Raw genomic sequence first — 25,049 nt, 5'->3', positions numbered from 1 at the left:
TGAATGAAGATCTACCGGGACCAATGCCTGAAGAGGGCGTACAAAATCAGTGAACCGGTGCGGACTCGAAAGGCCAACATGGCCTGTTTCCGCTCCATAAATGGTTATATGATTATATGGTTAACCAGATACATCCACATTCAACCACAAAAATTAAATCAGGTAGTCCCACTATGCTACGGAGAAACTTTAATCCTCAATTTGAGTGAGGAAAACATATTAATCTGAAACATCTCAAGATTCGTGCAAATATTGTGAACTAAATCAAAACAGATCAAAAGGATCATCTGAATCTAGTCTCTGGCATTTTAAAAACTGTGAGAGGATGACCGAGAGAAATGCAGGTGTCCACTTGAGGGCACTCTTGAATAATTTATCTGGAGTCCAACTCTAAACCATCCTTCCAAGAACAATCATTATGATTCTTAAAGTGAGGTTAAAACAGGCCCTAACACATCCTGCTCCAAAATGAAATCTAGCTTTCAAAACAAATCTGAACATCGTGTTTGAAGCTCCATTCATAAACTACAATGAAAGCAAAAATAAGACCCCAGTGTTACCAGAATAAGTCTAATACACGCAATTATTTGAAATCAATATTGTGCAAACTATTTTTTGCGGGAGGAAGGAACAGATCACTATTTTTACCGTTCCTGAAAGATATGTTTTAAATGATAAAGAATCAGATTATTGCAAAAAGACAAAGGGCAATGGAAATAACGGGCTAACATGCTATCAACTGAAACCTTGATTTAACATGTATTTCATGGGTAAGATATCTCAGTGTTTGTTCATATCCCCTCACTGATCCTTAATGGATGAAAACTGCAAATAATTTCAAGACTCACAATATCCGAGTTGAAGTTCATACCTGCCGGAAAATCGTTTGTAGGTTTTTGTTTTTCCAAAATATAAACAAGACAGAAATATAGACATCTAAATCAGTCTTAAAATTTCAAAACAAGGCTCTGGTCAGACTGACATTTATTTTGATAAAGAACACTGGATGTTCTCAATGGGTGAAGAAAAGGGAAATACATGATACATTCTGTGAAACTGAGCGTTAAGTGATGTGGACTTTATGCAAACACCGTTTTATATATTTTGCAAAGCTAGATGAGAGACTGTAGCATACCTGTAAAACTTTTTATTTGCAAGTAGGGATCAGTGTGGGGACTGACAATGGGCTATAGGGAGAGAGTGTGGCAGTGGGATTAGTGAGAGGACCGACATGGGGCTGTGGGGAAAGCATGGGGCAGTGGGATCAGTGTGGGGACTGATATGGGGCTGCGGGGAGAGTGCAGAGCAGTGGGATTAGTTGGGAGTGATACATGGGTGTTGGGAGAGAGCAGGGCAGTGAGATCAGTGTGGGGACTAACACAGGGCTGTGGAGAGAGTGGGGTAGTGGTATCAGAGAGCTGTGGAGAGAACAGGGGGGGCAATGAGATTAGTTGGGACTGATACAGGGCTGTTGGGAGAGTGGGGCAGTTGGATCAGTTTGGATATAGCTAGCAATCACTTTTTCTAAATTGCTGCGGATTTGCTCGTGGTAATGAATAAATATAGGACCACGGACGTATATGCAGTCGAACGTTGCCCGATTGGACATTAAGCAGCGCATACCTGTAGCAATGTATTTTCTCTTCCTTTCCCCCACACGCATGTCTGACCTGCTAGCTATCTCCAGTATTCAGAATTTATTTCAGACTTCCAACACATTCAGTTTTTTGATTTTCAAAAACTGTTTTTTGAAACGTTGCTTCTTCACCTTTAAATTATGAACCTACCTGCATCTCCTCTTTAGTGAAGCTGGCTGCTTCATCCCCAAGCTCATGCAAATACATACAGTCTGGTTTGGGACATTGCATATTCTTTAGGAAATAACTGCAATACTTTGTTGTGCCTAAAGATGCCTTGAAAGAGGAAAAACAAAGTCAGTGATTGCACACATCAACATTGTTTTTTATACCTAGCTGTAACTGATAAATTAAGATTCATTGAGAAACATCACAAGGCCTGGATCAAACCCTGATCCTTAATGGATGAAAACTGCAAATAATTTCAAGACTCACAATATCCAAGGTTTTTGCTTTTGCAAAATATAAACAAGACAGAAATATAGACATTTAAATCAGTCTTAAAATTTCAAAACAAGGCTCTGGTCAGACTGACATTTATTTTGATAAAGAACACTGGATGTTGGATACATGCCCCCTTCCTGTTCTCTCCACAGCTCTCTATCAGTCCCCACACTGATACCACTACCCCGCTCTCTCTCCACAGCCCTGTGTTAGTCCCCACACTGATCCCACTGCCCTGCTCTCTCCCAACATCCATGTATCACTCCCAAGTGCATGGTCATTCACTCTTCAAGAGCAGTTTTGAACAACAATTATTAGGTTCTTAACTTCCCCTTACCACCCTAACCACTGAATGGCCCATCAGAACTATTTACTTTTTTTTCCATTAACTGTAACTAAAGATTATCTTTTATATTTATTATCTATTTCCAGACTAGGGTCATTTATTGTATACTTCAGTTTTTTTTTTAAAAAAAAAACATCCATTTGGTTGCAGCAATAATTTTGATGGCGATGTACAAACTTATTATCAATACTTCCCCCTATACTCAAATTTGAGAGTTTTATAACTGTTATATGGGAAAGATAGTAAAGATAAATCAATTTGCATAACGTTGTAATGATATTTGGTATAAATTTTAATATCCAGCAAAACAAATGGCAGTTTATGTTGTTTGATTAATTAGTCATAGGCCAGCAATCGTGAACAAACTCAAAGTGAACAACTTTGTAAGTTTATTTTCATGGCAAAACATGCTTCTGCACTAACTATGTGGCATATCTCTCAAAAACTGCATATTTACTGATATTTATTTCATATACACTTCAATTTGTGAAAAGCTATTGCTTTGCAACTGAAGACTCAAGGAAACTTAGAGATCTGAAACATGCCAAGAAATGTTTGTTGCCACAGGTAAGAAAAGCAATTTCTTACCTTAAGTGTCCTGCCATCCACCACCACATTATTTACACACTGTATTGCTCTTAGTGCATCTTCAGACCGTATGTAGGTTACATAAGCGCTGGCACTCGGACCCTTGAAGAAACAACAAATTTAATTCACAACGCAAAAAAAACTCTTTCCAGCAAACAATTATCATCACACAGGGTATAAAATGTTAAAATATTGAATGGTGCAGTGCTGGAGTTGGCAGATTATGTTTGCATTGGTTCTTCAGCACTTAAACACAATATGGTATTATTGTGCAGACCGAGAGGACCATGGCAAGCACCAGAGTGACTGTGTAGTTCTATGAAGCACAATAAATACAAATGATCAGCTGCAGACTTAAATATCCCAATATAGACACTGATACTAATAGTGCCATGGGTAGAAAGCAATAAGAATTACTGGGCTCAGGCAGGCAGGAGAGCTGGATTAGTTCCACTGTCTTTGATGGCACAATGGTCTTGGGCTAAATAGTGTTTCGATCTTATTAATTCCACTGGTCCACTCCTTCAATTTCTTTAACAAACTACTTTTCACAATGTATTAAGTCAATTATCCTTTTGTGCTACCAATGAATCTGCCTCCATCATCCCATTCTGAAGTGCATTTCAGGTGAGAAATTAAGGAAAATACTTCACTTCTGTTTGAAAACTTCAGAAACCAGTTTCTGACACAGGGATCTACCCCTTCTCCTTAAATCATACATTCTTGTTACTGATCCATTTACTAAAGGAAACAGTTTTTCTCCCTTAATTGACTTTTACAGGTGTACCACAGAACATCATCCCAGCCTGGTATGGAAAATGTTCTGCTCAACACTGCAAGGAATTACAGAGTGGTAAACACAGCTCAAGCCAACATAAGAACCACCCCATTCCCGCAAATGATCTCACTCATTAGCCCCTTCACACTTGCAAATGATCCCAGGAATTAACCGCCAATCGGCCCTTAAAGTGTCTAGTGTGAAAGCAAAATCAGCTCAAAGCTGGCGTCAGATGACATCATCCCACACCAGGGATTGACAGCCTCGAGCTCTAGTACAATCCCCAGCGTCTGCAGATGCCGGCAATGCAATCAAGCAAGTGTGAAAGGGGTAATTGTAATGTGGGTTTGAAATGACCCAAGTTTTTGCATGAGCACAGTGTAATGGAAGATTTAGACCAGCTAATGGAAGAAGGGATGCAGTTGCATCAGAAGACATAATCCAATTTACACAATGAGGCGAAGAGATGCAGTTGTCTTTTGTTGGTCACAGACTGTCAGGAGACCTTGAAGTTGATTAAATAATTTGTTCAAAGAGATAAGATCTGAAGTAAACAACTTTTGGGTAATATAAGCCATGGTCCCACTGCTGAAGTTTGAGACTCTCCAAGAGGTGGCAACATCTCTCAGCAAGAAGAACTTCAAGATTCCAAACCAAGGTTTGGTAAGAAGCTGCTACCGGCGTCCAGACAACCTACTACAAGTGTGTAGTCATCGCCTCGCTTTGGCAGTTGGGACCAGTCCAGGCATTGATAAGTATAATTGGGAAGGGCTTGCATGTTGTAGTGTGAATTCAGCTTTAGATTTAGTAATAAAGACTTGTATAAACTGAACTGCTCTCGGTGTGTGTCTATTTTCTTTCGGTAGCTCGAACACTGTGACCAATCAAAAATGAACAAAATGAGAGGTATAAGTTTACCCAACGCAGGAACATGAAGGAAGATTAAAATGAAGATATAAACTTTGCCATGGGAAAGTTGCAGTATGAGAGAGAGGGAGAGAGAGAGAAAAAAAAATAAATAGCAATATGGACATTTTTTAAACAACGTGGGAAAATTGGTAGTGCTATAGCGCACAATTTATAAAGACCGTGGGGAAAAAAGTAACAGTGGACCTGACTTCCCACAGTGCTGTATGGCAGAGAAACTCCTCTATGAATGCTCCAAGCCTGCAGCCGGGCATACAGCCCTTTCTCTGCCACATGGAATTCTGTGAGAGCAGGTCCGCCCTTGCTTTCTCCCATGGTATTTATAAATTGTACTTTATAATGCTACCAACTTTCCCACACTATATAAATTGTGCGCTATAGTGCTACAAACTTTCCCATACTAGATAAATTGAGCACTTTCCCACAGTCCCTTATAAAGCTTTATATAGGGGTTGAAGGGCTCGTACTGTGCTGTACATAAAGCTTAATTAGGTTATAATTAGACATGATTAATTTTGTTCAAATATAAGATCATAATACATTAATCAGGATTGAGGGCAGGTTCCACCATCGCTCGATGCATCATGACATCACCAGTAGACGGAAGAACAGACCTAACCCCGGGGATGGCTCCTTGCAAGTGTGAAAGCGCTCAGTGTCTCAGTTAGGAGTGGTCAAGTGTGAAAAGGCAAACCCCCCATTCCTATCCCGGGCCATTGAGCGGCCAATTTAGTGGGATGCAAGTGTGAAAGGGGCTTACAAATTCTCAGAAAATCTGCTAAAATATTAAAGGAATCATCTAACCCTGGTCACCCTTTCTTCTCTCCACTGTCTCCTCCCCACCCCCACTTCAGTCAGGTGGAAGATGCATGTGCCTGAGAACATGAACCTCCAGTTCCAAGAATGGTCTCTTCTCCAATTTTATCAGATTTGAATTTGACTGGCAAAAGACTATACCTTTGCAGTGTATTTTCTAATACTTTCCTCTATTCCCCACACTGTTTTTGTACTTTCTTCATACCCAACACTACTTGGCTATTGTTATTTGCAAATGATTACACTACCTGCTGTTAAGATTTGGATTGCAAAAGTAGAATGGAAAACTAAGCTACTTATTGTGGTTTGGTAAACGGGCAGCAGCCTCCTTTGAAGAAGACCGCAGAGCCCACCTCACTGACAAAAGGCAAAGGAGGAAAAACCCAACACCCAACCCCAACCAACCAATTTTCCCTTGCAACCGCTGCAATCGTGTCTGCCTGTCCTGCATCGGACTGGTCAGCCACAAACGAGCCTGCAGCTGACGTGGACTTTTTACCCCCTCCATAAATCTTCGTCCGCGAAGCCAAGCCAAAGAAAGAAGAAATATGGGAAATAAAATAATAATAATTTATGATTTTCAGCAATCTACTAGACTTTAATTCTATTTCAAGGATCCCAATCCCTCATTCCTTGTTCCATTCATGTAACTTTCATCTCTACTTCTAAGACTTGAAATATTTCCTGATGCATGATGCTTGGAAATTAATTATAACTTTAATTGATAAATACCAATAGCTTTCAAAAGATTTTTGTACTCTACTGCTTGACAATAAATTGAAAGATTCCACGTTAAAAAAATATTTGTTACATAACCTATCATACCTGCCTGTAAAATGGAAAACAAAACAAAGGAAATCAAGAAAAATAAACTTGGGGGAAAAAGAAGTATCTATAAAGTAGAGCCAACAAAGATTGGCTGAAAAAAATTGCAATGGACTAGTCCAAATACAATTTTCAGAATTAGAATTCATTGTCATGAACAAGTCATGAAATTCTGTGTTTTGTGGCAACATCACATCAGTGCAAATGTTTCGAACAATCTTACGATATTACTCAAAAAAAAATTAAAAAAAGGAAGGCAGTGTCTTTGGTTCACTGATTATTCAGGAATCTGATGTAGCAGGAAAGAAGCCATCCTTGTGCCGCTGAGTGCTTGCCTTTAGGCTCCTGTACCTTTCCCCTGATGGTAGCAGAGTGAAAAGGGCATGACCTGGGTGGTGGTGGTCTTTGAGAATAGAGACTTGTTTTTTTTTAAAAGACACCGCCTCATGTAGATGTCCTCAATGGAGTGAGGTCTGGTGCCTGTGATGTTGCAGGCTGAGTTAACAATCCTCTGGAGTTTATTCTTGTCCTGAGAGTTGGCGCCTCCATACCAGGCAGTGATACAACCAACCAACCAGAATGCTCTCCATGGTACACCTGTAGAAGTTTACAAGAGTCTTCAGTGACGTAGCGAATCTCCTCAGACACCTCACAAAGTTTTGCCGCTGGCAAGCCTTTTTTGTGATTGCGTCAAAGTGGAGGCTGCAGGACAAATTTTCGGAGATGTTGATACCCAGAAATTTGAAGTTCTTGACCCTCTGCACTATTGAGCCATCGATGAGGGCTGGGTCACGTTTCCTTGACTTCATCCTGAAGTCCGCTAACATTTCAGTGGTCTTGCTGACGTCGAGTGCAAGGTTATTGTCGTTACACCATTCAACGAGCTGATCTATTTCCCTATTGTTCGCTTCCTCATTGCCGTTGTGATTCTGTCAACAACTGGGGTGTCATCAGCAAACTTGTAGATGGCATTGGAATTGTGCCTGGCCACACAGACGTGGGTGTATAATGAGTAGAGCAATGGGCACAATTTCAGGGTCCAAGAGATGGTGCTCCAAGAAAAGTATGCCCATACTTTGAGGGTTTAAAAATACTACAGACAAGTTGAGGTCGACCTCCTCATACCAAGAGAGATTCACTAGAAATTTGGTTAAGGTATAAAATCATGGTTCAAGAAAGGGCATTAGGACTTAAAAACATGACCAATAAGATAAAAGTGGGATAGATGAGAAATACTCCTCTTCAAAAGCATTGTAGTGTTAGGCACTGGAATTTACTACTTACAATAGTGATAGCATGGAAGCCATCTTCAAATACAAATTGGACAGGCACTTGAAAGAGAATACTTTTCAGGCCCATGGAGTAAAAGTGATGACCTCTGATCACACTGCTTTGAGAAACCGACAGAGTTAATGGGCTCAATGGCCACCCATAATCTAACCTTGTTTCAATTTTATCAAAAACATAAAGGTGGATTAAAAAGGTAATAGAATGCATTACATGTTGAATTGTAACTCACCAGTATTGGGTTTATACAGACAAAAAATATAATGCACTGTAACATTGTTCAACTGCCTTAAATTAAATATATTTTTCTTAAGTGTTTATTCACTTGATATTGCTTTGCGTTTCTTCTACCATGTGTCATCATGCATCATTTCTGTCCAGGCCTCACTGACACACATTTCTGCTGTTCTCATCACTCACTACTTTTCCATGTCTCATGTGATATGCAACCTTATAAAAAAATTATGTCCCATATATGAAAGCTCAGATACAATAGTGAAAAGAAATTACACCAACTCCCAAGGAGCATCAGCAAATCTTTCTTCAAGAAGAATAAATCTAATCATATTTGCATTCTTTCATTTCTTCAGTTAATGTTATGCCATGCAATCTTTTGACCCATTTCTGCCAGCATATATTACAAGACTGAGACTTGAGGGACAACTTCTGTCCCTCAGGTTACTCTGGGGATTTTTTAACCAGCAAAGCAACAATTTTTCCTCATGAAGAAGATTCACTGATAGGGACATTTTATGCAAGATCACATTGATAGCAATTTATATCAAATTATTTTGTCTCAAACCTGAGATTTCAAAATAAATGGATTAAAAGAATCAAGATATGCAACTTGTTATTTAAATTTAGAATTGGGCAACCAGAATAAAGTACCATAATTGAAATGATTCTTAAATTGGTTTTCATCACTGAACCAACTTAAGTTTTTAAAACAGACAGGAATTGACTTCAACAGATATATAGTAAAATCCCTGGTATTCAGCACCTATTGGAATTGGTAGATGTCAGATAAGTGAATTTTCCAGTTGCTTGAGATTGCATGTTGTGTGTTTAGTGAACTCATGGAGAGGCGCATCAATATTAAACTGTATTTTTTTACTTAATTATTTTTTGCTTTTTTTTGTCCCAGTTGCTTAAATTGTGGATAATGGGTTTTATGCAAGCAATTTGCCTGGATTCAAATGATACACACTCATTGTATTCAGTAAAATGTCATGAATCATAGTCCTTTAAATCTGGAATAAAAATAGAAAATGACATAAATTATGGCCAAGCAACATCTGAAGAAAAAAAGACACTAAATTAATGTTTAATGTGCTACCAGGCTAGAGTATATCCAGTCATTTTTTTTCAATCAATTCAATGACCTTTTCCCATACCAAACCAGGATTTCAAGCACCCTTCAACCAGAATCGACTTTTAATTGCCCCTTAACTTTTCCAAGCATCACCATCATTCCACTTAGAAACAGAAATGCCGTACAGCCCTTCGAATTAGTTCACAATTCAACATAATCATGGCTGATCGTCTAATTCAAAATTTGACACCATATCACTATGCTCTCCCAATGCCTCTTTTTGGATCTAGAAAAGTTTTTATTTTATTGATGAAATTTCAATGATTTTAGTTATTCACTGAGATGAGAGATTTCAGTGCTAAAAATATTACCCTATATCCTGTAACTGTGACCTTCTTCCTCTGGAACACCCCAACCTGGGAAAACACCCTCATCATAACCAGTTTGTCTAGCCCTGTGAAAAATATTTTGTCTCAAATAGATTACCTCATTTTTCTAAACAGCAACAAATACAAAATGCACTAATCTCATCCTGTCTCTTATAGCAGTCATTCTGTCTGGTGACTATTCAATGCATACATTTTCCTCCATGGCATGTAAATACATACCATGCTCACTGCTCCCCATCTGTACTTCTGACTACATACTCCAGGTGTGTATGCATTTATGCTCTGTACAATTATAACTCAACAGTTAAGCTCCTGAACTCAAAGGACAACATGCCCATTATTTATTTATTAAATTGTTCAGCGTGGTAATATGTCGTTTTGGCCCATTAGTCTGTGCTGCCCAAAGAACTACACCGCCCCCCCCCCCCCCCCAACAAGTACACAGGGAGAATGTGCAAATTCCTTAGCAGCCAAGTCTCATTGTACATCAACACTTCCAAATCTAATACTACTTAAATACAGTAATATTTTCCTTTCTCCCTACCCTCCTACGACACCATTCACCTTCTTTGTCCCACCCTCCCCCTCACATTTTGTTCTCATCTAAATCATCCCCTCAGCCTCCTGTCTGCAGATGAAACTTCCATCTCTCTAAAAATTTAATGTCAAGAACTACAACAAAAATAGAAAACATTGGAAATGCTCAGTTGGTCAAGCACATCTGTGGAAAAGAGTCAATGTTTCAAGTTGGAGACCCCTCTGTCAGAATTGAAAAGGAGACAAAAGTTTTTTTTGCACATATTTGCTTTAGATTTCCAGCATCAGTGGCATTTTGATTTTAATTTACAGGAACTACATTTTGATCCTTGAGGAAAGTTCTTTGCCACTTACACAGTCCACACTTTGGCTTGGCTTCGTGGACCAAGATTTATGGAGGGGTATGTCCACGCCTGCTGCAGGCTTGTTGGTGACTGACAAGTCCGATGCGGGACAGGCAGACACGGTTGCAGCGGTTGCAAGGGAAAATTGGTTGGTTGGGGTTGGGTGTTGGGTTTTTCCTCCTTTGTCTTTTGTCAGTGAGGTGGGCTCTGCGGTCTACTTCAAAGGAGGTTGCTGCCCGCTGAACTGTGAGGCACCAAGATGCACGGTTGGAGGCGATATCAGCCCACTGGCGGTGGTCAAATGAGGCAGGCACCAAGAGATTTCTTTAAGCAGTCCTTGTACCTCTTCTTTGGTGCACCTCTGTCTCGGTGGCCAGTGGAGAGCTCGCCATATAACACTATCTTGGGAAGGCGATGGTCCTCCATTCTGGAGACGTGACCCACCAAGCGCAGTTGGGTCTTCAGCAGCATGGATTCGATGCTTGCGGACTCTGCTAGCTCGAGCACTTCGATGTTGGTGATGAAGTCATTCCAATGAATGTTGAGGATGGAGCGGAGACAGTGCTGATGGAAGCGTTCTAGGAGCCGTAGGTAATGCCGGTAGAGGACCCATGATTCGGAGCCAAACAGGAGCGTGGGTATGACATCGGCTCTGTACACGCTGATCTTTGTGTGTTTCTTCGGGTGGTTGTTTTTCCAGACTCTTTTGTGTAGTCTTCCATGAAATGGTGCAGCCGAGGTAGGTAAACTGGTTGACCGTTTTGAGTTCAGTGTGCCCGATGGAGATGTGGGGGGGCTGGTGGTCATGGTGGGGAGCTGGCTGATGGAGGACCTCAGTTTTCTTCAGGCTGACTTCCAGGCCAAACATTTTGGCAGTTTCCGCAAAACAGGACGTCAAGCGCTGGAGAGCAGGCTCTGAATGGGCAACTAAAGCGGCATCGTCTGCAAAGAGTAGTTCACGGACAAGTTGCTCTTGTGTCTTGGTGTGAGCTTGCAGGCGCCTCAGATTGAAGAGACTGCCATCCGTGCGGTACCGGATGTAAACAGCATCTTCATTGTTGAGGTCTTTCATGGCTTGTTTCAGCATCATGCTGAAGAAGATAGGAAAGAGGGTTGGTGCGAGGACGCAGCCTTGCTTCACGCCGTTGTCAATAGAGAAGGGTTCGGAGAGCTCATTGCTGTATCTGACCCGACCTTGTTGGTTTTCGTGCAGTTGGATAACCATGTTGAGGAACTTTGGGGGGCATCCGAGGCGCTCTAGTATTTGCCAAAGCCCTTTCCTGCTCACAGTGTCAAAGGCTTTGGTGAGGTCAACAAAGGTGATGTAGAGTGCTTTGCTTTGTTCTCTGCACTTTTCTTGGAACTGTCTGAGGGCAAAGACCATGTCAGTAGTTCCTCTGTTTACGCGAAAGCCACACTGTGATTCTGGGAGAACATTTTCGGCGACACTAGGTATTAATCTATTAAGGAGAATCCTAGCGAAGATTTTGCCTGCAATGGAGAGCAGCGTGATTCCCCTGTAGTTTGAGCAGTCTGATTTCTCACCTTTGTTTTTGTACAGGGTGATGATGATGGCATCACGAAGGTGCTGAGGTAGCTTTCCTTGGTCCCAGCAGAGCATGAAAAAAATCATGCAGTTTGGTATGCAGAGCTTTGCCGCCAGCCTTCCAAACCTCTTGGTGGGGGGGGGGGGGGGGGGGGGGGGCAGGGGGGATTCCATCCATACCTGCTGCTTTGCCACTTTTCAGTTGTTCAATTGCCTTATATGTCTCTTCCCGGTAAGGACCTCATCCAGCTCTAGCCTAAAGGGTTGCTGAGGGAACTGGAGCAGGGCGGATTCTTGGACTGAGCGGTTAGCACTGAAAAGGGATTGGAAGTGTTCTGACCATCGATTGAGGATGGAGATCTTGTTGCTTGGTGAAACAGCGTCGTATTAGTGCCCCAGTTTTGGCTTTAGCCGACCTAAATAAGCCATTTGACTTATATGCCAATGCGAAAGACGGTGAAGCCATGGGAGTATTAACGCAAGAGAGGGCAGGCTTTAGACAACCAGTTGCCTTTCTGTCAAAAATTTTAGATCCTGTTTGTCGTGGTTGGCCAGAATGTGTGCAAGCAATTGCAGCCACTGCTATTTTAGTCGAGGAAGGACGAAAGATGACGTTTGGTGCCCCGATGATAGTTCACACCCTTCACAAAGTCCGTACCATTCTCTTACAACGTGCCGGAAGGTGGCTTACTGATTCTAGAATTTTAAAGTATGAAGCGATTCTCATGGATAGGGATGATTTGACACTGATTATAAACAAAGAACAGAAACCAGCCACCTTCTTGGTTTCTCCAGATTCTGATACTGTCCCCAACAATTTAGAGCATGTATGTTTAGAAGTGATAGATTTACAGACAAAAATTAGAGATGATTTAAGTGATGAACCTTTACAGAAGGGTGAAAGATGGTTTATTGATGGATCTTCCCGCTGCATTTTTTTTTCTTTTTTTTTTTATTTTTCACACCATAAATCACATTAGTCATGATATACACTATTTCTTTTTCACACATATACAGTGACTTTTTCTCCCCCCCCCCCCCCCCCTTTCCTCCCAAACCACCCCCCAACCCCCCCTCTCATCCATTTTAGGTATACAATCTAGGTTGCATTAAGCCAGTCAGACAATGTTGTCATTCAACAAAATTACACCAGAAATTCTACTGAGTCCATTCTTTTCTTTCCTTCTCCTTCCATCAACTTAGGTAATGTTTGTCCCCGGTAGGTTTTCGCTATTGTATTTAATGTAAGGCTCCTATACTTGTTCGAATATTTCAATATTATTTCTTAACCTATATGTTATTTTTTTCTAATGGAATACATTTATTCATTTAAATTTGGTAGTTTCTTCCTTTTAATTTGGTTGTGTATTCCATTAATATTTAAAGTCATATAGTTCAGCGTAGCCCTTTTATATTTTGTTTATCTTCTCTTTCCGTTTTTCCATCATTACCTTTCCTCCTTTTCCATTTCTGTTTTCTTATTTTCAACTCTTTATAAGACAACATTCCTATAACATCCAACATTTTCCTTATTCTCCTATTTCTATCTTATTTATCCCCAATCTCCCCTTCACCTCCTGAGTTGTCCTTTAACCCTTGTCGGACAACCACATCTCCCCTCTCCATTTGGATTTGCAAATCCACTCGCAAGCGTCAACTGATTTTGCAGTGACCGCTATTTCCCCCCACCCCGCCTCCCCCAGAAAAGATTTCACTTTTCATATGTCACAAAGGTCACTCTTTTAATTCCCTCCTTATTCTCTCTATTCCATTACCTTCCCTTATTAATTCTTGTCTATACTATCTATATTTTCCTCTAAGTACAGATACATTCATGTATGCTCATTGTCTCTATTCACTCTTATACCTCTTTACCCGCATACATATCAATCGTGATCATTTTAACTCTCATTACCCGTCTTCATCCCTCAGTCTATTTTTGTAATTGTTCTGCAAATTTTCGTGCTTCTGGATCCGAGAATAGTCTGTTTTGTTGTCCTGGAATAAATATTTTCAATACCGCTGGATGCTTTAGTATAAATTTATACCCTTTCTTCCATAAAATCGCCTTTGCTGTATTGAACTCTTTTCTCTTCTTTAGGAGTTCAAAACTTATATCTGGATAAATGAAGATTTTTTGCCCTTTATACTCCAGTGGTTTGTTGCCCTCTCTCACTTTTTCCATTGTCTTCTCCAGTACCTTTTCTCTTGTAGTATATCTTAGGAATTTTACTACAATAGATCTTGGTTTTTGTTGTGGTTGTGGTTTAGAGGCCAATACTCTTTGTGCCCTTTCTATTTCCAATTCTTGCTGTAGTTCTGGACATCCTAGGGTCTTAGGGATCCACTCTTTTATAAACTCCCTCATATTCTTGCCTTCTTCATCTTCCTTAAGGCCCACTATTTTTATGTTATTTCTTCTGTTATGGTTTTCCATTGTATCTATTTTTTGAGCTAGTAGTTCTTGTGTCTCTTTAGTTTTTTTATTAGATTTCTCCAATTTCTTTTTTAAGTCTTCTACCTCCATTTCTGCTGCTACTGCCCGCTCTTCCATCTTGTCCATTTTTTTTCCCATTTCTGTTAAGGTCATCTCCATTTTATTTATTTTCTCTTCTGTGTTGTTTATTCTTTTTCTTAAATCCTTAAATTCCTGTGTTTGCCATTCTTTAAATGACTCCATGTATCCTTTAATAAGAGCAAGTATATCCTTTACCTTGCCTTTCTTTTCTTCTTCTATTTCACTGTACTCTTCCTCTTCCTCTTCTTCTTCCTCTGGGTTGACCATCTGTTGTTTCTTTGTTGCCCTTTCCTCCTCTTCTTTCTTGTTTCTATTGTCTTCTGTGGTCTCTTCTTGCTGCAGGTGTTCTGCAGCTGTCGTTGCCGGCTGTGGAGATCGACTCCCCAGCTGGTCCTCCCTCCCGTCGGTGTGTTTTTTTTCATGCGCGGTTGCGCACTTTTACTCGGCTCTGCGAGCCATTTTTGTAGTCCATTATTTACCGACCTGAGGGAGCGGGTTTCTGTCTCCGCAGCGGGCCTCTTCGGACAGGTAAGGCCTTCACCTTTTCCTCCTTTGTCTTCTCTTCCTCTCTTCTTACCGTTGCTTTCGACTTTTCTTTTTTTGTTGCCATCTTCTTTCCACCTTTATACTCACTTTTCTGTAACTTTTATTTCTGTGCCTTTGTGTTTTCTCTTGTTTTTCCCGACTTTTCTGGAGAGGGCTGGAGTTCACCGTCCGGCCACTACTCCATCACGTGAATCCTCCCGATCTTCCCGCTGCATTGACGGCATTCGGTATAGCGGGTATAGTGTAGTGGATGGGAATGGAGGAGTTGTGATTGAAGCCGGTCATCTTCCCGGTCATTGGTCGACACAATCCTGTGAATTATATGCCCTCTGTAGAGCTCTCCAGGGTTTAGAGGGAAAGGTGGGCACAGTCTATACCGACTAAAAGTATGCTTTTGGTGTAGTGTACACCTTTGGAAAGATTTGGAAAGAGCGGGGAATGATAACTGGGAAAGGACAAAAGTTGATCCATGAAAATTTAATTGTTCAATCCTTAGATGCTCTTATGTTACCTGAGGAGATAGCTGTAGTTCATGTACGGGGCCATCAAATTATTGACAGTCCTGAAGCACAGGGGAACAGACGGGCAGATGAAGCTGCCAAACAGGCTGCACTCATAGAAAAAATAGACATGCAGCTGTTACTCCCCACCCTACATGAGGTTAAAAAGACTCCCATCTTTTCACGGGAAGAGGAGGTTTAAATGAAAGACCAGAGAATGCGTCAAACTGCCGATGGGTTGTGGTGGACGGCAGAGGGACGCCAAGTACTGAACAAAGCCTTGGCTCGTCAGATTATTGATCAGCTCCACCAGCAGACACATTGGGGAACACAGGCACTTGTTGATGCTTTTGTACGGTCCTTTAATTGCTCAGGAATATACACCATAGCCAAGCAAAGTACTCGGGGGTGCCCAATCTGTCAGTGAGTGAATAAGAAAGTCATGCGCCAGGTAATGTCTGGCGGTTGCGATATAGCCGTATGCCCGTTTCAACGAATACAGATTGACTTCATGGAATTACCTAAGACAGGGGTTTATAAATACCTCCTGGTGATGGTGGATCATTTTACTCGATGGGTTAAAGCTTTCCCAACCCCTAATGACCATGCTAGCACTGTTATCCAGATATTACTAGAGTCTGTTATTCCGTGTTATGGCATTATTCAAACCATTGACTCAGATCGAGGTACACATTTTACCTCTCAGGAACTCCAGGGTGTGTGTAAAATCCTGGGAATAGATTGGCAGTTACATACCCCATGGCACCCCCAGAGTTCAGGCCGTGTTGAATGGATGAATCAGACCCTGAAAAATCAACTCACTCGACTTCATGAGGAAACTGGCCTCTCCTGGATTAAATGCTTACCCTTAGCTTTAATTAGGACTTGCACAGCTCCTCGTAAGGACCTTGCTATCTCACCATATGAAATGATGTTTGGTCTTCCTTACATGGGATTCCACACTGATACCCCTACCCCTGAGGCTAATGACCAGTACATATTTAAATATTTACAAGGACTTTCTACTTCTCTGTATGACTTAAGACAGAAGGGTTTATTAGCTCAAAACCCACCCCTGGGCTATCCTATTCATTCTGTTAAACCTGGTGATTGGGTATATGTAAAAGCGTGGCAAGACCATAAACTAAAACCGATATGGGACCGCCCTTATTGTGTACTTCTGATTACAGACACTGCAGTGCGAACAAAAGAAAAGGGGTGGACTCACATACAACGCATTAAACAAGCTAATCCACGAACTAAAGACATTGATAATATACCCTCCACCTGGCGTGCAGTCTCGCATCCTTTTGGTCTGAAAGTTTCGCTACGCCGGGAAAAAGTGCTGTAATGTTATTTTTATTATTTGCTGTATTGTTTTTCTGCTGGTTCCCAATTTTTGGGAAACCACCGAATTGTACACAATGTATTAAGTCCTCCTGGAATAGGGGCAGCAGAGGTGATAATTACTTTGAGGAATGGACAAGTTTACCTTTAGAATGCAAACAGGGCACAGGTATAGAATGAATTCATAGTGGGGTACCTTATTTAGTATGGTTTAATTTAGGATCCCAACATGGACCAGGGAAACAGAACTGCCCTAGGGGAGTGGATTGGGTTTGCGTCCTGGCCTCTACAGATATTAAAGAGATGAGTGCTAAGAATATGGTACAAAGAAGATGGTGGGAAAATGATAGGCATATACCTGGAGTAGGGATAAAGGGGGTATATATGCTAATGCTCGCAGACAAGCTGCTACTCACAGGTTAGGTAACAATAAACGCTCCCCCCCAACTTGGCATCTTGTAAATCATCCTTTGGGTCACGAATACATTCGGAAGGCTAAAAGCCATCATTATAAGGGGGATTCCAGTTGTAAACGGCTCAAGCTGCTCCAGAGTACCACAGCTGTTTGGCATTTAAACCGTTTAATCAGACTCCAGGCAGTTTTGGAGATTATCACCAAACAGACAGCGACGGCCTTGGATTTATTGGCTGAAGAACAACGACAGATACGAGCTACAGCTTATCAAAACCGCCTGGCTCTCGATTACTTGTTGGCTGCTGAGGGCGGCGTTTGTGGAAGATCGATTGATAACAACGGTCACAATGGTCAGGCGGTTGAACTTTTTACTGGTGACTGGAGGTGGATACACACAGCCCTTATAGCAGTTGGACTCGTTATTTTTAGCCATCATGATACTTCCCTGCCTAATGACTTGTGTGCAGTGTTTAATTTAACGGACCCTTCGTCAGATCACTACAACCCAAAGGATGTATGTTTCCCAAACTCCGTCTGCATATGATGCTGAGATTGCAGTTCCTTTGCTGACTCGCTGGGAAAAAGACCAAGCTTCCAGTGGAGAATTTACTAAGCGTAGCTAAAGAAAAAGGGTGGATTGTGAGAGATAATAGAATATAGGAAGTAAAGCTAGTATGAATGAAATAAGGAATACTAGACTAGATTAGAGGAAGTTAAGTAAGCTTTGAGTAGGGATGAATTCTGATAAGAGTGTGAGGAAGGGTTACGCAAGTATAATAGAATACAGGTCTTATAGTGATAGATAGAATTAGTAAGTTCTGTATATAGTAGTAAGTCCTGGGGGATGAGATGTATGAATAAAGACAAAGGCAGATTCATGAATAAGGACAATGACAAGATGGGACCCAGACAGGATACCATGGTCTTTCAAGTTTACAGAAACTGCACGTAGGCAGACAAAATTACCAATGCCAAACCAATCCAGGAGGCAGAAGAATGTTAAGGGGGGGGGGGGAAGGTACCTCTACACTGAAATGAACTGTATAAAAGTTGGGTGAGCGCCAGTATGTGTGTGTATTCCCAGGGTAAGGGGAAGCACCCAACTTTGCACTGTTGTACAATAAATGTTCTTTGTTCTCAATTTTTGTCTCGAGCGAAATCTGTGAAGGTACTTCTGTTTCTTACACTTATATAAACTGAACTGCTCTTGGTGTGTGTGTGTGTCTATTTTCTTTCGGTAGCTCAAACACTGTGACCTATCTAAAACGAACAAAATGAGAGGTATAAGTTTACCCAAGTCAATTGCTCTAGTTTCGTAAAGTGGGGTATACCTGTACCTACATTGAGTCACCTTTCATCGCTCAAAAGAGAAAGGCTCTATCTCTGTCAACCTTGCTCCTTAAGATGCTCTCAAACCATTTGGTAAAGTTAAATAAGAAAGTTTGCAGACTATAGATCAATACACAAAAATGCTGGAGAAACTTTGTAAGTCACGCAGAGTTCCTTGATATGTAACCAATGTTTTGAGCAAAAGTTTTCATCAAGGTATGAGCAAAAAGCAAGCAGGTATCTGAATAAACTGGTGAGGGGATGGGCGGGGGAAGAGGCACAGGCCCTCAGGGAAGAGGTCATAGATGGAAAAGGGCGGGAAGGCAGAAGAGAAAAAAAGCTGGGAACTGATGGGGTGACGTTATTAGATCTCTGAATGGAGATTGAAGGGGGTTGGGAGCTGGAGGAAAGCAGACAGGGGGAAAGGGAAAGAGAGAGATGGGGAAGGGGCCTAGCGGAAGCTGGAGAGGTCGATGTTAATGCCACCTGTCACCAGGTGGAATATTAGGTATTATTTCTCCAATTTGCATGTGGCCTCGGTTTGGAAGTGTGCGAGACCATGGACAGACATGTGGGTCTGAGATTAGGGCGTGGAACTGAAATAGTTGGCCTCTGGGAGGGACTTGCAATTGCAGTAGACAGAACAAAAGTGCTCAGTAAAATGATCTGCCAGTCTAATTTCATAAAGCAGGGTATACCCGTAATCCCTCCAAGAATTCCACTAATTTTCAGTGACCAGCAAGAATAGATTTGAAAAATGCACAAGAATAGATTTGAAAAATGCACAAGAATAGATTTGAAAAATGCACAAGAATGAGGGTCAGAACAAAGATACACTAAAAAAAGGGCTATCATAGCATTGTACAATTGTAGATACAAAGTTGGGAGGGGGGGGACAATGATCATCAATGTCTTTGGTCCTGTTAAAGCATCTTTACTACTAAATAACACAGGAAAAAAAACAGTGAAGGGGGAAAATCAACAGATAATTGAGCCATTAGATGGGTAATCTTACCTGCGAACCTGCATATGATGTACTGTTGTTGATGACAACTTTATGTATTTTACCAAACTTTCCAAAGTATTCTGGTCGTTTTAAAACCTGGTTTAAAAAAAAAGCACAAATAGTCTTCAGTCTCAGATAACGGATTAAAAGTTGACAATTTATGCAACAGCTTTAATTTAAAAAAAGTATAAAACCAATTCTTTCAGCATAAACTTTCAACTGACACCAACCAACAAGGAGGTACATGCAATTTACTCATATAGCAAACAAATAATCACTTAGCATAAAGCTTCTTTACTTGATGAGCTGCTGGACCACCAGAGTTCTGGAAGACCATGCTCAACCAAACATCCTCCACTTCACAAAAACTGTACAAGAGTTAGTCTGAAAGGACTTAGGGATGGGTTAGCATGACAACAAATCTAATATACATTCAATGACAAAGTCGGAAGAGAGCCACATCCTTTAAAGATAACTTCCCACAGTTACATTAAAATGCAAAACTTTGGCTCACCTCTGGATCTGCTAACCGCTGTGATAGACCAACCACAAAAACTAGATTCTTCTGTACAACGCGTACACTGGCCAAATGCTTGCGGTTCTCTGAGATTTTCTGTTTCCGCTCATTTTGTTTCTGTTTTTTCTCATTTTTTATCCTCTGTAGTTCCTCCTGAGAGAGTGGTTTGTAGACTGCAGGATCTTCAGGGTAAGGCTGAAGAGGCAGGAAGAGACATGTAGTAAATGATAAGGAAAGCCTAATGTTTTAGATACCTCAAACATTTAGCAAATATTTATTAATCTAAACACATTCTGCAGATAAGCATTACACTGAAAAGCATTGTTACATAAAATTTTCTGTTAAAAGTGCTGTTGAAATCTTTTTTGTGACTCCTCCATCTTCCCCCCTCCAAAAATCATAATAGCATGGTAACCAAGTCTATCTAGATGATCCCACAAATGAGGATGAACTCCCAAAATAAACTGTGGATTTGTTGGGCAAGACAGAAATATCTAGGTCACACCAACAATGTAACTGGTGGGAAAAAACAGAATGAGTGCAAATCCTGAATCTAAATCAATGGGATCAAGTCATGGATGAATTACAATCACAGGGCAAGATTAAACTTTATTGTCATTGTGCCAAGTATAGATATAAAGGTAATGAAATGCAATTAGCATCCAACCAGAAGTGCCAAAAACAGTACTGATTACAAATAACTGTGAATAAAAACAAGCGCTCTAGCAAACAGTGAAATATAAAAATACAGGTGCTCTTGCAGTGTCTTCCAGATGGAAGGAGAGTAAAAAGTCTATTGTTAGGGTGAGATGCATTCTTAATAATACTTTTCGCCCTGCCCAGGCAGCATTTCTGACGGATGTTCTCAACGCTGATATTCTGCTGGATAGTTTTCACCTCCTGTTGGAGTGCTTTAAGGTTAGATATGGGACAGCTGCCATGCTACACTGAAATGCCATAAGTGAGTATGCTCTCAGAGGTACTCCGGTAAAAATTCATCAGTATCCTGGGACCGAGGTAAGCATTCTTGATGCTCCTCAGGAAACAGAGGCGCAGTTGCAACTTTTTGACCAGGATGGAGGTGGTCAGGGGCCAGATGAAACCATCAGAAATGTGGACACCAAGGAATATGATGCATGATACACGTTCTACTACAGTTCTATTGATGTAGATAAGGGCGTGAGTGTGGCTCCCAGCATGCCTGATGTCCACAATGGCTTTCTGGATGTTAAGGGCCAGGTTATTATCGGCACATCAGGCAGCCAGGTGTTGGACCTGTGGGCCCTTTCAACAATCCCTCTAATCAGGCTAAATTATGTTTGCAAAACTAAAACTAAAAATGCTGGGCAGATGAATCTGATGATCAATGGCCAAGGTTACCAGTCCAGTACGTATGTTGCAACTGAAGGTGGCAATGGGAAACCACTTCAGTATTTTTCCCTTGCATATCGTGAACTCAACATTGACTCTGGTCTCAGGTCAAAGATGGAGCCTTCGCTGAAGAGGCACTTGATTGTCCATCACCTGAACAATGATGACACTTGGGAAATAGAAACAATGAAAGATAGTTGGACTGTTTCAGGTGGGAGTGGGTAGTGGCTTTGCAAGCATCAACCACATTTGTACAGACATGATCTAGGGTTTTATTTCCCCTTGTGGTGCATGATATATTTTGTTAAAATCTTCAAGGTACCATACTTAGATTGCAATGATTGAAATCCCCAGCAACAAAAGGCTCAACAGCACCAAGGTCTTTCGCGTTAGTATCCAGTGGTACACAAGCTATGACAACAACGATACATGTAAACTCTTGTGGTTGATAAAACGGTCCGCAATTAATACTCAGGTATTCCAGTGGCACACAAGCTGCGACAGCAATGATACATGTAAACTCTTGTGGTTGATAAAACGGTCTGCAATTAATGCTCAGGTATTCCAGTGGTACACAAGCTGCAACAGCAATGATACATGTAAACTCTTGTGGTTGATAAAACAGTCCGCAATTAATACTCAGGTATTCCAGTGGTACACAAGCTGTGACAGCAATGATACATGTAAACTCATGTGGTTGATAAAACGGTCTGCAATTAATGCTCAGGTATTCCAGTGGCACACAAGCTGCGACAGCAATGATACATGTAAACTCTTGTGGTTGATAAAACGGTCCGCAATTAATACTCAGGTATTCCAGTGGTACACAAGCTGCAACAGCAATGATACATGTAAACTCTTGTGGTTGATAAAACGGTGCGCAATTAATGCTCAGGTATTCCAGTGGTACACAAGCTGCAACAGCAATGATACATGTAAACTCTTGTGGTTGATAAAACGGTCCGCAATTAATATTCAGCTATTCCAGATCCACAGAGCAATGGTAGAGTTAATGCATCATGATCGACTCGCGTAGATGCGTAAACCACCCATTTTTATCCATTGCGGCTGCTGCTCTGTCAGCCCTAAAGACGACGTGTCCTTCCAGTTTCAACATGTTGTTTGGGACACTGCTGTTTAGCTAGACCTCTGTTTAAAAAAAACAAGACGTTGCAATCCATGAGCCTTTTTTGTGAGAGGGTCCAAATTCCAGCTTGTTCATCAGAGACTGAATATTGGCAAGGAAGATGCTAGATAGTGCTGGCCAGTGTAGCCTTAGTCTAGCACATAGGTCTCCATGCAGTGGCCTTACCAGCTCCGGAGGCTGTTGGTAAAGTTGAATGGATAATCCAAATCTGTGATGCATCAGTAATAAATGACCAAAAGCAACTGGCTGCTGTAGGAGTAGTTTGCATAACCGAATCGAAAAAACATGCAAGAAACAAGCAGAAAAATAAACGCTATTTTTTGAAATCCAGGTATTGAGCCTTGCAATACGTGTGCCACCACCATTTTAAATCAAGTAATTCCACTTCCTTGATCTTATAGCAGATATCATTGTATTTATTTGTGAATTTTGACCTCTGACATTTGATGGGTATCGTTGATATTTGATGAGCAACTTCTTAATCATAATAAAGGTTCAATGTATAATTATGTTTATGTTGTGGTGGTGCACTCTCTCATGGCGAACCGGCCCTGCGTGTAATGTCACGTGGCGGGGCAATTGAATACAGTATACAGTTAGCCACAATCAGGTGGTGGAGCTATTGGCCAACAGAGAAGATTGTCCAACATACAGGTACAAATGCCTTACTAAAAGGAGATGGTTAAAAGGTTTGGTATCCATAAGCAATCATTCACCAAAAACACAAGGAACACTTTCATTCCATTATGCAGAAGTCCATCAAGCTTTATTCTTTCCAATACCTTCTCAAATGCACGGATTGGAAAATATTGTTAAATTTTATAGCACTATTACTTCTGGCCTTTCAGTATAATATGTCCTTGTTTCAATTACTGCAGAACACAAGGGTCACTCAGGAGGTAGTTCTCAGGCACTAGAGGAACATCCTTTAACCACTACATTCTTGGGATGTTGGCAGGGTTCCTAGCCTATTGGCTGCCCCAAGTCAAGACTGGTGCCCCAAGTCAAGACTGGTGCCCCATACAAGACATGTTGCCATGGCCATGTAGCTTCTTTTCCAAAGGAAATAGTTTAGGTTTTCACATTTCCATGTTTGCCTGTTGCTTGAAAGCAGTTTTTAAACAAAATTTTCATAACTTCATTACATGAATTCAGACATAGATTTGTGAAGAATAGGGGAATTAAGGATTATGGAGTACAGTCTGGTAAGTATAGTCGAGTCCACGGTCAATCAGCTATAATCTTATGAAATGGTGGAACAGGTCACAAGGCCAACTCTTGCTGCTGTTTATGTTCATGTTTCTCAGTTACGAGTCCCAAAATAACTGCAAACATAACACCACCGTGGGCCTTAGTAAAGTTTTAAGTATATTAACATCACTAGAAGCCCAAATTGTTTCGTCAATAATGAGTTTTCATTTCCCACCTGCCACTAAGTTGATTTTTAATCATAATAAAGATTCAATGTATAATGTTTATGTTGGGGCGGTGCATTCTCTCATGGCGAACCAGTCCTGCGTGTAATGTCTCGTGGCGGGGCAGCCATGGGAAGATGGCGCTGTCAGGGTTTTCTCCCTGCCTCGTCTCCTGCCCAGCACGCACCTGGGGCAGCGATTATGATGTCACAATGCATGAGGTGACTGAGCTCATGCTGTCCTTAAAAGGACGCACGCTGAATTTGAATAAAAAGTCATTAATGACTTTCAATGTGGTGGCTGAGTGCTTCTTGGCTGTGTCCAGCACTACAGTGGTGACCCCCGTTGAGCCCAGACACCTCTCTGGTCTCAAGAACATGGATCCGGCAGAGATCAACGCCGTTGCCATCAAACTGCCCCCCTTCTGAGCCCATCGCCAACATATGTGGCTTGGGCAGGTGGAGGCGCAGTTTCAACTGAGGAACATTTCAGTAGACGTCACGATGTTCGACCACATCGTGAGCGCGCTGGACGAAGAAACGGCAGCCAGGTTGGACAATCTAATACACAATCCACCGACCAAGGATAAATATCCTGCCCTCAAGAACTTGCTCCTTGACACTTTCAGGCTCTCCCCTCAGCAGTGTGCCTTCTGGCTCCTACACCTCGACGGGCTTGGGGACAGCACACCATCAGCCCTAATGGACAAGATGCTGGCGCAGGATCAAACCTTGTTTCCTATTCCATCAGATCTTCCTCGAGCAGATGCCCGGGAACATCCAACTACTCCTGGCAGATGAGGACTTCTCGGATCCCTGCCAAGTCGAAGTCCGAGCGGACACCCTCTGGCGCACCAAGAGGGAGAATGAAGCAGCCCTCAATCAGGTTGCGCAACCAAGAACCAGCTGGCTGCAACAACCCCCCAAGCACAAGCTGGAGGAGCACCATTCCACCTGGTGCTTTTACCATCAGCACTGAGGAGCGCAAGCTCATAAGTGCCGACAACCGTGTGACTACCAGGGGAAACGACCTGGCCAGCCACCGTTGATGGCTGCGATGGCTGGCCATGTGGACAGCCCCCTTCACATTACTGACAAGTCCACTGGCTGTCGTTTCCTGGTGGACACAGGAGCGGAGCTGAGCATCCTACCCCCCGCCCCCC

General features: G+C 41.6%; 1 protein-coding gene across 12 annotated transcripts in view; it reads right to left on the bottom strand.

Moving 5' to 3' along the window:
* Positions 1-25,049, bottom strand: part of cnot4b (CCR4-NOT transcription complex, subunit 4b) — a 182,259-nt gene that overhangs the window by 70,732 nt on the left and 86,478 nt on the right. For all 12 annotated transcript variants that reach the window (XM_069903203.1, XM_069903206.1, XM_069903207.1 and 9 more), the window contains 4 exons: positions 19,952-20,149; positions 19,447-19,533; positions 3,016-3,117; positions 1,788-1,913 (listed from right to left, as the gene is read on the bottom strand). In XM_069903203.1, the coding sequence (XP_069759304.1) occupies positions 1,788-1,913; positions 3,016-3,117; positions 19,447-19,533; positions 19,952-20,149 (513 nt within the window). The remainder of the gene's footprint in view (positions 1-1,787; positions 1,914-3,015; positions 3,118-19,446; positions 19,534-19,951; positions 20,150-25,049) is intronic.

The sequence above is a fragment of the Narcine bancroftii genome, chromosome 11 (assembly GCF_036971445.1).
Source record: "Narcine bancroftii isolate sNarBan1 chromosome 11, sNarBan1.hap1, whole genome shotgun sequence".
In the NCBI taxonomy this organism is placed as follows: Eukaryota; Metazoa; Chordata; class Chondrichthyes; order Torpediniformes; family Narcinidae; genus Narcine; species Narcine bancroftii.
The sequence above is the reverse complement of the archived record's forward strand: the minus strand, read 5'-3'. Positions and strand labels throughout refer to the sequence as shown.